The sequence below is a fragment of the Oncorhynchus gorbuscha genome, linkage group LG14 (genome assembly GCF_021184085.1).
Source record: "Oncorhynchus gorbuscha isolate QuinsamMale2020 ecotype Even-year linkage group LG14, OgorEven_v1.0, whole genome shotgun sequence".
Lineage (NCBI taxonomy): Eukaryota > Metazoa > Chordata > Actinopteri > Salmoniformes > Salmonidae > Oncorhynchus > Oncorhynchus gorbuscha.
The window spans coordinates 41801560-41818000 of NC_060186.1; the positions used below are offsets into that span (position 1 = coordinate 41801560).

At 42.6% G+C, this 16441-nt stretch overlaps 1 protein-coding gene across 2 annotated transcripts in view; it reads right to left on the reverse strand.

Annotated features, from left to right (window-relative positions):
- The window catches only part of LOC123994947 (glutamate receptor ionotropic, kainate 2-like), a 200702-nt gene that overhangs the window by 62255 nt on the left and 122006 nt on the right, over positions 1-16441 (reverse strand). For both annotated transcript variants that reach the window (XR_006831754.1, XM_046298081.1), the window contains exons 7-8: positions 11721-11864; positions 8548-8655 (exon numbers count right to left, since the gene is read on the reverse strand). Coding sequence is in view for 1 of the 2 variants with exons in the window: in XM_046298081.1 (XP_046154037.1) it covers positions 8548-8655; positions 11721-11864 (252 nt within the window). In the remaining variant the exon portion in view is untranslated. The remainder of the gene's footprint in view (positions 1-8547; positions 8656-11720; positions 11865-16441) is intronic.

Here is a 16441-nt window from a genome sequence, read left to right on the forward strand (position 1 = left end):
GCTCTTTATGAGTCACTCCCTTTGGTTTCTTCCCCAGTCGTCATAGTTGCTGTTTAATGTTGGTGCGCTGTTTGTGTTTCTTGTTTTGTTCTTTTATTTATTAAATGTATTCATTCCCTGAACTTGCTTCCCGACTCTGTGTACATCGTTATACTAGGATTCTTCTTAAACTCATTGAGAATTCTGTGCTGTGCTCATGCAGTCATCTTTGCAGGACTGCCACTCCTAGGGAGAGTAGCAACAGTGCTGAACTTTCTCCATTTATGGACTATTTGTCTTACCGTGGACTGATGAACATCAAGGATTTTAGAGATACTTTTGTAACCCTTTCCAGCTTTATGCAAGTTAACATTTCCTAATCTTAGGTCTTCTGAGATCTCTTTTGTTCGAGGCATGATTCACATCAGGCAATGCTTATTGTGAATAGCAAACTCAAATTTTGTGAGTTTTTTTTAGGGCAAGGCAGCTCTAACCAACATCTCCAATCTTGTCTCATAGATTGGACTCCAGTTTAGCTGACTCCTGACCCTAACTAGCTTTTGGAGAAGTAATTAGCCTTGGGGTTCACATACCTTTTCCAATCAACACCGTGAATGTTTAAATGATGTGTTCATATATAGTGTTCATCTGTTGTTGTGACTTAGATGAAGATAAGATGTATGCAGCCATCCAGGCATTTCCAAAGGGTTCATACTGTTTCTTGCCAATGTATATTAAAAATAAACAGATACCTTACAGTGCCTTCAGATAGTATTCATTCCCCTTCACATTTCCACATATTGTTACATTTAAATATACCATAATGACAAAGCAAAGGCAGGTTTAGAAATGTTTTCAAATGTAATTTTACACTACCGTTCAAAAGTTTGGGGTCACTTAGAAATGTCCTTGCTTGTTTTCCATTAAAATAACATCAAATTGATCGGAAATACAGTGTAGACATTGTTAATGTTGTAGATGACTATTGTAGCTGGAAACGGCAGATTTTTTTATGGAATATCTACATAGGCATACAGAGGCCCATTATCAGCAACCATCACTCCTGCGTTCCAATGACACATTGTGTTAGCTAATCCAAGTTTATCATTTTAATAGTCTAATTGATCATTAGAAACCCTTTTGCAATTATGTTAGCACAGCTGAAAACTGTTGTACTGATTAAAGAAGCAATAAAACTGGCGTTTTTAGACTAGTTGAGTATCAGCATTTGTGGGTTTGATTACAGTGTAACGGTTTTGACTTGAGGTTATTATTTATAGTGGTGCCAGGTAGGTTGTGCCTACCAGAGAAAACATTGGTTTCTCCTTTTGCTTTGGGAGGGAATGAGTCCCATCTGGTCCGTCAAGTCTACACCAATACAAAGGACTTATGTAAAAGTCAGGATGGAAATAAACTTTTCATAAACTTCAAGAACAACTATTCTTTTACGTGGGTTGTATTACCAACATAAATTATTACACATACATATAATAATATAACACAATGAGTTCTGGTTCCTCCAGAATGTCCTGTACCTCAGGCTTAAAAAGAGTCCAGCCCGGTAAAGGAGTTCAGGGAACTCAAGTGACCTTAGTCACGCAATGTTTGTCCATTCATACAAGTGTAGCATAACTATGAACTCTTACTAAGTCCCCAACTACAACTAACTACACAAATTATCACAGTATACATCAAAACAAATGAAATACCGTATACAAACAGGTTGTAGTCAGTCGGTCAGTCAGACAATCCAATCCGCCAACAGATCTCCAGCGGAGAAAAAGCCACGAAGAACAGAGAGGTGTAGTCCACGGACGCAAAGAGTGGACCCGATCCTGGGTAAACTCTATTAGGCTACAAAACACAGAACTTAGGGTTGAACTCATTCACGTCGTCTCCATCACAACCCCACTTTTGCGCAGCTGATGCTGGCTATTTAATTGGGACTTAAAGGGAAAGCACCCTATTGGAAGGAGAAGCACTGAGACGGTTCAGAAAAATTCGGGGCCGTCACAACAGGGTCAAAATGTCCAGAAACAAATATCTTTCTTCTGAAACTCGTCAGTCTATTCTTGTTCTGAGAAATTAAAGCTATTCAATGTAAGAAATTTCCAAGAAACTGAAGATCTCGTACAATCCCTTCACAGAACAGCAAACTGGCTCTGACCAGAAGAGAAAGAGGAGTAGGAGGCCCCGGTGCACAACTGAGCAAGAGGACAAGTACATTAGAGTGAGAACTAGATTGAGAAGCAGACCCCTCACAAGTGCTCAAATGGCAGCTTCATTAAATAGTACCCGCAAAACACCAGTCTCAAAGTCAACAGTAAAGAGGCGACTGCGGGATGCTGGACTTCTAGGCAGAGTTCCACTGTCCAGTGTCTATGTTCTTTTGCCCATCTTAATCTTTTCTTTTTATTGGCCAGTCTGAGATGTGGCTTTATTTTTGCAATTCTGTCGCGAAGTGGAAACGTCTAGGCGCAACAACAACTCAGCTGCAAAGTGGTCGGCCACACAAGAGCACAGAACGGGACCACTAAAAATGGCCTGTCTTTTGTTGCAACACTCACTACTGAGTTCCAACTGACTCTGGAAACAACGTCAGCACAAGAACTGTTCATCGTGATGTTTATAAAATGGGTTTCCATGGCCAAGCAGCCACACACAAGCCTAAGATCACCATGCGCAATGCCAAGTGTCGGCTGGAGTGGTGTAAAGCTCGCCACCAGTGGACACGGAGCAGTGGAAATGTGTTCTCTGGAGTAATGAATTACGCTTCACCATCTGGCAGTCCGATGGACAAATCTGGGTTTGGCGGATCACAGGGGAATGCGACCTGTTCCAATGGATAGTGCCAACTGTAAAGTTTGGTGGAGAAGCAATAATGGTCTGGGGCTGTTTTTCATGACTTTGGGCTAGGTCCCTTAGTTCCAGCGTAGAGAAATCTTAATGCTGCAGCATACAATGACATTCCAGACAATTCTTTGCTTCCAACTTTGTGGTAACAGTTTGATGAAGGCCCTTTCGTGTTTCAGCATGACAATGCCCTCTTGCACAAAGCGAGGTCCATACAGAAATGGCTTGTCTTGTCGAGATTGGTGTGAAAGAACTTGACTGGCCTACACAGAGCCCTGAACTCAACCACCTTGAACACCTTTGGGAAGATTTGGAATGCCGACTGCGAGCCAGCCCTAATCGCCCAACATTAGTGCCTGACCTCACTAATGCTCTTGTGGCTGAATGGAAAAAGTCCCTGAAGAAATGTTCCAACATCTAGTGGAAAGCCTTTCCAGATGAGTGGAAAGGCTTCGCCTACAGTTCTGACTGTTCTACTGTAGCATATAACCTATTTCGGAGAAATGTAATCATACAATATTGTAAGAGCGTTCACTGTCTTATATGCTCCTTTTTTCATCCTATGGTTCTAACTTGGTGTACATGGTGAGCACTGTAAGAATGGCCTATGTTCTGAATGATGTCACTGTACATTTAAAAAGTACTAAAGAAATAGTTCTATTGGAAAATGTTATGTCCGGATTGCCTCTTATCCACTTGTCGTCCATTTAGGCCATAGTTTGTACATTTCAACTGTCAGTAGAATCCACATTTGTTTAAGTAAATCAGCCATTTCAGCTATGTTTTTTTCAAAGGAAGTAAATGAGGATGAATGAACTGTTTCGCTGCCAGACAAGGCTGCCCTTATAGCCAGGTGTAATAGTGGTAAGGTGTTGGGACTGCTGTTGGGACAGCTTTATGTAGACCCTTTGTAGGTTTGTGGGCACCGTTTGTCACCGTTATAGTGCTTTTCTGGCATGCATTCCACTTTTTTGGTTTTTGCCCCACCAAGATTTACGTGCTAAAATAGCCAATGAACATGCGTCTGGTCAGTCCTTCAGAACAACTCAAGGAGTTTGTTGTGCTCCTTACAAAACCTGTTGTCTAGGTTTCCACAGGGTTGATGTGTGTCTTCAAGTCTTCAGGACTGGGGCTATCTGATGAGGCTGCAGGTGAGTCTCACAGTAAGAGGTCAAGTACTACAGGCATGACTTCAGGGCCTTGAGTTTCGTCCCGGTACATACATCATAGGCCACTTCTCCAGGGCCGGCATGGCTTTGGACTGGGCTGCTTGTAGCTTTTACTTGACCTGACTTCCTGAATGAAGGAGCAATCTCAGAAATGAAAGTATTGACGCGAAGCTCAGATCTCCTGTAGAATGTATCCTTAAACAGTGGACACTGGCACAGGCCATTACTGTCCCAGTACTTTCTGATGCAGGCCATCCAGAAGTTGTCTCCACATGAAGTGGTGACAGGCTCAATGAACACATCCAAACAGACAATGAGTCCAAATGTGAAACCATGAAGCAATTCCTTGAATCTCTCGCTCTTGATATTATGTAGTTGATACTTCATGAGCTTATATAAAGTGTCATTGAGTGTAAATGAATAACTAGTATAAATGCAATCTTGATAAATGGTTTCACTAATCACTCATTTATGACAATTTCCTTATGACACTGAAAATTGTCATTAAGACAACAGGTTAAGACACAAACACAGTAGTTCATCAGTTGTCTCGGCTTACCTGTGTGTGTCTGTGACTGCGATCTCTGTTCATTCTGTTTGTGAAAGAGGTCTGGAGAACCTATAGTTACTTATCACTAGAAATAGCCATAGTTTTGGTTAATAAAATACATTTTTATATTAAAATGTAGGAACTGGGTTCTAAATTTTGAACCCCTGCTATTCCTGGGGTTCGATCCTGAAGGAGGAGGACAGGCAGATGCTAGCGGGAAAATAATATTTTGTTTTTTAAGGTCTTGGGTCACATTAGATTAAGACTTATTTTTACTGTAGGTTATCTATTGCCTGGTGCTCAAGTGTGGAGCTCATGGAACAGTGTTCTTTTTTGGGAAAAAGTGAGATATTGAAACCTCATAATCTGCTCTTTCTGATGCTATATAGTAATCAAAACATCTTACATGCATGTGACTCTATAAGAGGATTAGAAAAAGTCACGTTTTGGTGCTCACAGCAAAAAAGATATCCTCTTAAAACAATTCTGATTAGTCGAGGAAATTGAGGTAATATGTACGTTGATAGAGTTAAAGTGAAAAGTGACGATGCATAGATAATAAAAAGAGAACAGCGTAAAAATGGAGGGTGGGGGGGTCTTATGGCTTGGGGGAAGAAGCTGTTAAGAAGCCGTTTGGAGCTTAGGTACCACTTGCAGTGTGTTAGCAGAGAGAACAGTCTATGACTAGGGTGGCTGGAGTCTTTGGCAATTTTTAGGGCCTTCCTCTGACACCACCATGTATAGAGGTCCTGGATGGCAGGAAGCTTGGCCCCAGTGATGTACTGGGCCGTAGGCACTAACATCTGTAGTGCCTTGCGGTCAGAGGCTGAGCAGTTGCCATACTAGGCAGGGATGCAACCTGTCAGGATGCTCTCAATGGTGCAGCTGCATAACCTTTTGAGGATTTGAAGACCCATGCCAAATCTTCTCAATCTTCTGTGGGAGAATAGGCATTGTCGTACCCTCTTCACAATCATCTTGGTGTGCTTCGACCACGACAGTTCATTGGTGATGTGGACACCCAGGTACTTGAAACTCTCAACCAGCTCCACTACAGCACAGTCAATGAGAATGGGGGTGTGCTCGGCCCTCCTTTTCCTGTAGTCCACGATCCTCTCCTTTGTCTTGATCATGCTGAGGCAGAGGTTGTTATCCTGGCACCACAATGCCTGGTCTCTGACCTCCTCCCTATAGGCTGTCTCATCGTTGTCGGTGATCAGGCCTACCACTGTTGTGTCATCGGCAAACTTAATGATGGTGTTGGAGTCGTGCTTGTCCATGCAGTCATGGGTGAACAGGTAGTACAGGAGGGGACTGAGAACGTACCCCTGAAGGGCCCCCATGTTGAGAATCAGGGTAGTAAATGTGTTGTTACCTACACTTACTACCTGGAGGCAGACCGTCAAGAAGTCCAGGATCGAGTTGGGGAGGGAGGTGATTATTACCAAGGTCCTTGGCTTAGTGACGAGCTTTGAGGGCACTATGGTGTTGAATGCTGAACTGTAGTCAATGAATAGCATTCTCAATATAGGTGTTCCTTTTGTCCAGGCCGGAAAGGGCAGTGTGGAGTGCAATAGAGATTGCGTCATCTGTGAATCTGTTGGGACGTAATATGTATGCAAATTAGGTGGGTCTAGGGTTTCTGGGATAATGGTGTTGATGTGAGCCATGACCAGCTTTTCAAAGCACTTCATGTCTACAGACGCGAGTGCTACGGGTCGGTAGTCATTTAGGTAGGTTACCTTGGTGTTCTTGGGCACAGAGACTATGGTAGTCTGCTTGAAACATGTTGATATTACCGACTTGGTCAGGGACAGGTTGAAAATGACAGTGAGGGCATATAGAAGTAATTTAGCTCATCTAGTAGGCTCGTGTCACTGGGCAGCTCGTGGCTGTGCTTCCCTTTGTAGTTCGTAATAGTTTTCAATCCCTGCCACATCTAACGAGCATCAAAGCCGGTGTAGTAGGATTTAATATTCGTCCTGTATTGACGCTTTGCCTGTTTGATGGTTCCCCCCGAGGGCAGAGCGGGATTCTTTAGCTCTATCCTTTAGCTCAGTGTGGATGTTGCCTGTAATCCATGGCTTCTGGTTGGGGTATTTACGTACGTACGGTCACTGTGGGGACGACGTCATCAATGCACTTATTGCTACTCAATGCCATTGGAAGAATCCCAGAACATATTCCAGTCTGTGCTATCATCTGCGTCATCTGACCACTTCTCTATTGAGCGAGTCACTGTTACTTCCAGCTTTGGTTTTAGCTTGTAAACAAGAATCAGGAGCATAGAATTATGGTCAGATTTGCCAAATGGAGGGTGAGGGAGAGTTTTGTATGTGTCTCTGTGTGTGGAGTAAAGGTGGTCTAGAGTTTCTTTCCTCTGGTTGCACATGTTACATACTGGTAGAAATGAGGTAAAACAGATTTAAGTTTCCCTGAATTAAAGTCCCCGGCCACTAGGAGCACCGCCTCTGGATGAGCATTTTCTTGTTTGCTTAGGGCCCTATACAACTAGTTGAGTACGTTCTTAGTGCCAGCATCAGTTTGTGGTAGTAAATAGACAGCTACAAAAAATACAGATGAAAAGTCTTGGTAAATAGTGTAGTCTACAGCTTATCATGAGATACTTTACCTCAGGCGAGCAAAACCTTGAGACTTCGTTCATCTTAGATTTCGGGCACCATCTGTTATTGACAAATAGACACAGACCGTCATCCCTTGTCTTTCCGGAGGCAAATGTTCTATCTTGCCGATTCATGGAAAACCCAGCTAGTTGTATGTTATCCATGTCGTCGTTCAGCCACGACTCTGTCAAACAAGATATTACAGTTTTTAAATGTCATGTTGGATAGTCTAGGATAGTCTTGATCGGAGCTCATCATTTTATTATACAATGATTGCGTGTTGGCTAATAGGACTGATGGTAGAGGCGGGTTACCCACTCACAGTCGGATTCTTACAAGGCACCCTGACCTACGACCCCCATATCTCCGTCTCTTCTTCATGCAAATGACAGGGATTTGGGCATTGTCCGGTTTCTGAAGTAAATCCTTTAAAGAAAATATTCGTCCAGTACAAGGTGAGTAATCGCTGTCCTGGTATCCAGAAGCTCTTTTTGGACTTAAGAGATGGTGGCAGAAACATTATGTACAACATAAGATACAAATAATGCTAAAAAACACAAACAATAGCCCAATTGGTTAGGAGCGGTTAGGAGCTAAACTGCTTGTCGTAAGCTGCTTGCTTTACGCTGTACTGCGTGATAAACCCACAATCCCATCAATGTGTACAAACAGGCTAGTTTTAGTAGCTATGTTGACTATAACGCTAGTTAATATGGTGACAACAATGTAGGCTGTTTAACGGTTATGGTATGAAGGTTTGGCTTGGTGAGTTTAGTCCACATTTGAAGGGAAAAAGTTAGAGGAAGACAGTACATAGATGGGAAAAGGAATTATACAACGAGCAAAGTGATGATGCTGTACGTGGCTGCTATGAAAGTGACTGTGTGTGCTGTTGATCAGGGGTATATTGATTCCGTCAATTCCTTTGCAAAACCTTTCTTAAATGTAAGCAAATGGAATAAAACAGGGATGGACGTACCTGACTTTGTCCAATAGAAACGTTGGTTTTAGTTGGGCTAATGATTACACCCAAGATCAGCTAGATGCGAGAGTGTGCAAGGTAGTATTGCACACTGTCTGTCACCTTGAGTACTCCAATTTGTCTGTCGACCTGTGCACCTTCGTTATGAACTTTAATTTGTAGGCTAGGTTGTAGTAACCTCATGAAGGGTATAGGGCAAATTTGAGTATAATGTAGTAGCCTAAACCTATCGATGTTACGTTGAGCTGGGTGAATAGAAAATGAATTACAATCATCCAATATCATCCAATATGCTGTAATAGAAATAAGGTCATGTTAATAAAAATCCTCCTCCGAATCTGAAACACCCCCGACCACCACTGACCGATACACACACACACACAAACTCACTTTTTCCAGTCCTTCCTCCTTTAGACTGATTACGTCCAGGTCGAAGTCTGTCCTCAATCCGTTAGTTTTGTTGAAGAGGATGTGTCCAGTCAAGCCATCCCAATGGGCCTATAGAGAGGGGCACACACACACACACGCACACACACACACACACGCACGAGCACGCACACGCACACGCACACACACACACACACACACACACACCAACCTCCTAATTCAACTAAAAAACTAAAAAAGTCCAACGTGTCAAAGCTAGACCTTCCGCCTGGCTCTCTCCACACAGTCTGCATTTAAATACAACAATAAACTTTGAGAGACGAGCACCACAGAGGCTTGTTTGACAGGTATTGGAGTTCATTACACTGTGAAGTTGGTGGTGTTTGAATTTTTACTTCAAAGTGATTGTAGGATCAGAGAGACACGTTGCTGGGAGAGATATGAAAGACTAAAGTGGGGGGGGGAGGAGGGAGTCATGCTGGGAGAGTCATGCTGAGACCATGGCATCTTTTCCAGTTCTGAATGAACTGAATATATATATATAAGTGTACTTGTTGTTTATTGATGAGAATATGACTGTATATATATATATACACAGTCGTGGGCAAAAGTTTTGAGAATACATAAATTTTCACAAAGTATTCATTTTCACCAAGTCTGATGCCTCAGGTTGTATAATGGCAATTTACATATACTCCAGAATGTTGTGAAGAGTGATCAGGTGAACAGCAATTAATTGCAAAGTCCCTCTTTGCCATGCAAACTGAATCCCAAAAACACATTTCCACTGCATTTCAGCCCTGCCACAAAAGGACCAGCTGACATCATGTCAGTGATTCTCTCGTTGACACAGGTGTGAGTGTTGATGAGGACACGACTGGAGATCACTCTGTCATGCTGATTGAGTTTGAATAACAGACTGGAAGCTTCAAAAGGAGGGTGGTGCTTGGATTAATTGTTTTTCCTCTGTCAACCATGGTTACCTGCAAGGAAACACATGCCGTCATCATTTCTTTGCACGAAAAGGGCTTCACAGGTAAGGATATTGGTGCCAGTAAGATTGCACCAAAATCAACCATTTATCAGATCATCAAGAACTTCAAGGAGAGCGGTTCAATTGTTGTGAAGAATGCTTCAGGGAGCCCAAGAAAGTACAGCAACCGTCCGGACCGTCTCCTAAAGTTGATTCAGCTGCGGGATCGGGGCACCACCGGTATAGAGCTTGCTCAGGAATGGCAGCAGGCAGGTGTGAGGGCATCTGCACACACAGTTAGGTGAAGACTTTTGGGAGGATGGCTTGGTGTCAAAAAGGGCAGCAAAGAAGCCACTTCTCTCCAGGAAAAACATCAGGGACAGACAGGTACAGGGATTGGACTGCTGAGGACAGGGGTAAAGTCATTTTCTCTGATGAATTCCCTTTCCGATTGTTTGGGGGCATCCGGAAAAAAGCTTGTCCGGAGAAGACAAGGTGAGCGCTACCATTTGTCCTGTATCATGCCAACAGTAAAGCATCCTGAGACCATTCATGTGTGGGGTTGCTTCTCAGCCAAGGGAGTGGGCTCACTCACAAGTTTGCCTAAGAACACAGCAATGAATAAAGAAAGAATGGTACCAAAACATCCTCCGAGAGCAACTTCTCCCAACCATCCAGGAACAGTTTGGTGACGAACAATGTCTTTTCCAGCATGATGGAGCACCTCGCCATAAGGCAAAAGTGTTAACTAAGTGACTCGGGGAACAAAACATCGATATTTTGGGTCCATGGCCAGGAAACTCCCCAGACCTTAATCCCATTGGGAACTTGTGGTCAATCCTCAAGAGGCCAGTGGACAAACAAAAACCTGCAAATTCTGACAAACTCCAAGCATTGATTATGCAAGAATGGGCTTCCATCAGTCAGGATGTGGCCCAGAAGTGAATTGACAGCATTCCAGCGCGGATTGCAGAGGTCTTGAAAAACAAGGGTCAACACTGCAAATAATGACTCTTTGCATCAACTTCATGTAATTGTCAATATAAGCCTTTGACACTTATGAAATGCTTGCAATTCTACTTCAGTATTCCATAGTAACACCTGACAAAAATATCTAAAGACACTGAGGCAGCTAACTTTGTGGAAATTAATATTTGTGTCATTCTCAAAACTTTTGGCTGTACACACACACACACTACCGTTCAAAAGTTTGGGGTCACTTAGAAAGGTCCTTGTTTTTGAAAGAAAAGCACGTTTTTGACCATTAAAATAGAATCAAATTGAAATACAGTGTAGGCATTGTTCGTGTTGTAACTGACTACTGTAGATGGAAACGGCTAAATTTTAATGGAATATCTACATAGGCGTACAGAGGCCCATTATCAGCAACCATCACTCCTGTGTTCCAATGGCACGTTGTGTTAGCTAATCCAAGTTTATCATTTTAAAAGGCTAATTGATCATTAGAAAACCCTTTTGCAATTATGTTAGCACAGCTGCAAACTGTTGTACTGACTAAAGAAGCAATTAAACTGGCCTTCGACAGACTAGTTGAGTATCTGGAGCATCAGCCTTTGTGGGTTCAATTACAAGCTCAAAATGGCCAGAAACAACTATCTTTCTTCTGGGACATTTCAGTCTATTCTTATTCTGAGAAATGAAAGCTATTCCATGCGAGAAATTGCCAAGAAACTGAAGATCTCGTACAACACTGTGTACTACTCCCTTCACAGAACAGCACAAACTGGCCCTAACCAGAAGAGAAAGAGGAGTGGGAGTCCCCGGGGCACAACTGAACAAGAGGATAAATACATTAAAGTGTCTAGTTTGAGAAACAGACCCCTCAGAAGTCCTCACCTGGCAGCTTCATTACTCACAAACACCAGTCTCAACGTCAACAGTGAAGAGGTGACTACGGGACGCTGGCCTTCTAGGCAGAGTTCTTAATATTTTAATCTTTTCTTTTTATTGGCCAGTCTGAGATATGACTTTTTCTTTGCTGCTCTGCCTAGAAGTCCAGCATCCCGGAGTCGCCTCTTCACTGTTGATGTTGAGACTGGTGTTTAGTGAGTCACTAAATAAACTGAGTAGTGGTAACTTAAACACGAGCCATAGTCATATTAACTTAATTACATGAAGTCATACTTACTCAATTCCTAATCTGTATTTCAGTGAAATGCTAACATTTGAAATATTACGGTACCTCTTTGATGAGGCTTATAAAGCGCGCTCCGAAGCGCCAGGGTTTGTGGCGGTTGCACTGCAGTGAGCTGACAGTGATCTGCTGCGACTGCTGCACTGCCACCGCTACCACGTGCACTGCGTCGTACATCAGCGCTGCGTCCGTCTGCACAGAGAGAGAGATATGATGTCAGAGCATTATTACATCATGAGACAAAAGGTGTCTCTTGCTAAATAGATTTGATTAGATTTCCATTACACAACCTGTATATGGTTAAATACAATACATTGTTATGTCAGAGCATGATTACATAATAAAGTGCATTATGATGTCAGATCATTATTAGGCCTGCTTCATCAAGGGCTTAATGATGTCAGAGCATTATTATATCATGAAGGGCACTATAATGTCATAGTGTGTTTTATTAAACCTGCACTGCGTAACTATGTGGGTACAGGTGTTTTTGGACCCTTCTGACAAGAATGTAGTATTTCTTTGAGATTTGAACACGTATCCCAGAAACCCCAGCTCTCATTGGTCGGATGAAGTAGCATCAACATCCGCTCTGAGAATTTGTGGCTATTTTATCTCGTGGAATCCCAGTGTTGCCAATTTAGACATTTTCAGGAAATGTGAGACTGTGGATACATGCGATGTGATAACAGTTATGGGCAACATTGAAGATAACTTGATTCCACTTGAGAAACAATGTCTTACGAACAGGCACATTTTGTTTTACATGTTAAAATATTCATGTTGTCAGCCAAAAAGGTAGGTAACGTTAGCTAGCTAGCTAAATGGTTGTCAATAGCTACAGTGAATTTCCCTGTCTGGTTAAAGATATCAATATGACAATAGCTTTTTACATTGGTTAATTAACAGACTTTTGTAAATAAAAAAGTGTAAAATAATGAATTTTGACTATCATAGCTCTGCATTCATTGAAAATAACTTTGGTTTTGGCTAGTCCTTTGCCCTTCATGCACGCCACCAACTCAATCATCAAGTTTGCAGACGACAACAGTTTGATCAACGGGTTGATTACCAACAACAATGAGACAGCCTACAGGGAGGAGGTGATGGTACTCCATGTGTGGTGTCAGCAAAACAACCTCTCACTGAACGTCAACAAAACAAAGGAGATGATCGTGGACTTCAGGAAACAGCAGAGGGAGCACCCCCCTATGCACATAGACGGGACAGCAGTGGAGAATGTGGAAAGTGTTAATTTTCTCTGCGTACACATCACGGACAAACCTAAAATGGTCCACCCACACAGTGTGGTGAAGAAGTTGCAACAGCGCCTCTTCAATCTCAAGAGGCTTTTGAGAGCATCCTGTCCGGCTGCATCACCGCCTGGTACGGCAACTGCACCACCCACAACCGCAAGGCTCTTCTGAGGGTGGTGTGGTCTGCACAACGCATCACCGGGAGAAAACTACCCGATGTCACAGGAAGGCCAAAAAGATCATCAATTACAACCACCCGAGCCACTGCCAGTTCACCCTGCTATCATCCAGAAGGTAATCACAACATTATAATCATATCACACAACATTTGGTTGCATTCTGTAATTTCACGTTACTTTTTTCTTATCATTACAGCTTAAATGGCAAGAACTGTCCTTTGAAGAAAGGGGAGAGGTGCTGGAGCTGGCTGCTTCCCGTCTACCTGGAGTGATGTTTGACATCTTGGAGTACCAGAGAGCAAGCCTAGGGTCTCCAGAAAACCTCGCTGGTGCACCTGCATGAATTGCAAGGAGACACTCCTACACATTATTACACACAACTCCTGCCATTTCACCACTGCAATATTCAATGTATTTAGTACCAAGTATGTTTACATAACAGGTTAACACTTTCCACAACTACACTGTACTTCATTCTTCATTTGGAATTTTCTTTAGCCTGGGATATATCAGTTCAGTACTTTATTGGAATGTTTCCCTTACACTGTGCTTTTGTTATTTTGGGGAAGGTTACGGAAACTACCTTGTATATCTCCTTAAAATAACTATATGACCTGACCTGTATAATTGGACTGACTAGTTTTGTACTGTATTTACACGAGGGTAGTCCATCCGTCTTTCTGTATATCTACCCACCTCTGGGGATGCTAAATTAAAAAAGTGTAAACTGTCAAGAGCATAGATATCCAGGAAAAGAGAATAGTTTAGTAAATCATTCTAAACCATTCCAAATGTACAATAATGATGACTATATGCTAGACAGAAAATGCACAAGTATTGTTTCTCAAAAGTTTATTGTTGCCCACACAAACTTCCCTTATTTATATGATTGATGTGTTTTTTGCAGGCCCACCTCTTCCAACAACAATTCTGAGTTCTTCTGACAGCAGGGAAAGCTCCGGTCCTTCCCAGCTCAAAGGTTTGCTTACTGCACCCGTGTTGTGTGGCGAGCATTTCCTCAAAGTTGTAGCAGCTCAGCCGTTGTTGGTGGTGCCAATTTCCGGGAGTCTTGGGTCATCTGATCTTAGGATCATTCTGCTTGGTACCCCCAGTCTTCTCAACATTGCTTTCTGAAGTTCTTGGATGTCAGTGTAGTCCTTTGCAGTTTTCAACGAGTAGACACTTCAGACTTGTTATTGTAGTCTCCTCTAGCGGAAAGATAGAATACTATTTGGTGAGAATTAACTATCGCACCTGACGATCACACCGATCACATTCTAAACGGAAGACCATGATTAGTTGATTATTGTAGTCATGAGTTAGCCAGGACAAAAGTGTGACAACAATCAAGCCCCTGATGACTGGAGTGACCATCCCTGACTTAGATCAGAGATAAAACATTTTTAGAATGTGGTGTCGTGACTATCATTAATGTGATGATGGTTATTTTATCAAATCAATTAACTTTGTTTAATTATTTTAATTATTGAATTAATCATGTAATAATTAACTCATGAACAATCTTGGGGCACCACGATTGATGATGAGTTATTGTTTTCCGAATTAACTCAAGAATATATCAGAATATATTGTTATCATATTAGTCATCCATTAATTATTACCACCTCATCGCATTCTCATTCTGAACATCGTTGACTTCAAATCTGCACAAACCTTAGTCTAAATGATGATACAGCGATAGAAATAAATAATTAGCCAATTTGTGTATCAAACTAAATAATCCCACAGAAGTACATAAAGGTTGAATTGATTACTAACGTAATGCGATGAAAAGTCCCTAGTGGACTAACCCAATACGACAGCTGGATACACAATGAAAGGGTGGGGAAAGAAAGAGCAGAAGAAGGAGAGACAAAGGAATTCAACTATCGTACAAACACTTGAATAATACGCTCATCGTAAATGGGGATATCTAGCACCCTAACAACCGCTCATTCGGATTTAGAAATGCAACATATATTTACGCTTAGACTTCCGGCGCCGACTGAGATGGCCGCCTCGCTTCGCGTTCCTAGGAAACTATGCAGTTTTTTGTTTTTTTACATGTTATTTCTTACATTAGTACCCCAGGTCATCTTAGGTTTCATTACATACAGTCGAGAAGAACTACTGAATATAAGATCAGCGTCAACTCACCATCAGTACGACCAAGAATATGTTTTCCGCGACGCGGATCCTGTGTTCTGCCTTACAAACAGGACAACGGAATGGATCGCATGCAGCGACCCAAGGAAACGACTCCGAAAAAGAGGGAAACGCGGCGGTGTTCTGGTCAGACTCCGGAAAAGGGCACATCGCGCACCACTTCCCAGTATTCTTCTTGCCAATGTCCAGTCTCTCGACAACAAGGTTGATGAAATCCGAGCAAGGGTGGCATTCCAGAGGGACATCAGAGACTGCAACGTTCTCTGCTTTACGGAGACATGGCTTACTGGGAAAACGCTATCCAGGGCGGTGCAGCCAACGGGTTTCTCCACGCATCGCGCCGACAGAAACAAACATCTCTCTGGTAAGAAGAGTGGAGGGGCGTATGCCTCATGACTAACGGGACATGGTGTGATGAAGAAAACATACAGGAACTCAAATCCTTCTGTTCACCTGATTTAGAATTCCTCACAATCAAATGTAGACCGCATTATCTTCCAAGAGAATTCTCTTCGATTATAATCACAGCCGTATATATCCCCCCCAAGCAGACACATCGATGGCTCTGAACGAACTTTATTTAACTCTTTGCAAACTGGAAAACATTTATCCGGAGGCTGCATTCATTGTAGCTGGGGATTTTAACAAAGCCAATCTGAAAACAAGACTCCCTAAATTTTATCAGCATATCGATTGCGCAACCAGGGGTGGTAAAACCTTGGATCATTGTTACTCTAACTTCCGCAACGCATATAAGGCCCTGCCCCGCCCCCCTTTCGGAAAAGCTGACCACGACTCCATTTTGCTGATCCCTGCCTACAGACAGAAATTAAAACAAGAGGCTCCCACGCTGAGGTCTGTCCAACGCTGGTCAGACCAAGCTGACTCTACACTCCAAGACTGCTTCCATCACGTGGACTGGGACATGTTTCGTATTGCGTCAGATGGGAATATTGACGAATACGCTGATTCGGTGTGCGAGTTCATTAGAACGTGCGTCGAAGATGTCGTTCCCATAGCAACGATAAAAACATTCCCTAACCAGAAACCGTGGATTGATGGCAGCATTCGCGTGAAACTGAAAGCGCGAACCACTGCTTTTAATCAGGGCAAGGTGTCTGGCAACATGACTGAATACAAACAGTGCAGCTATTCCCTCCGTAAGGCT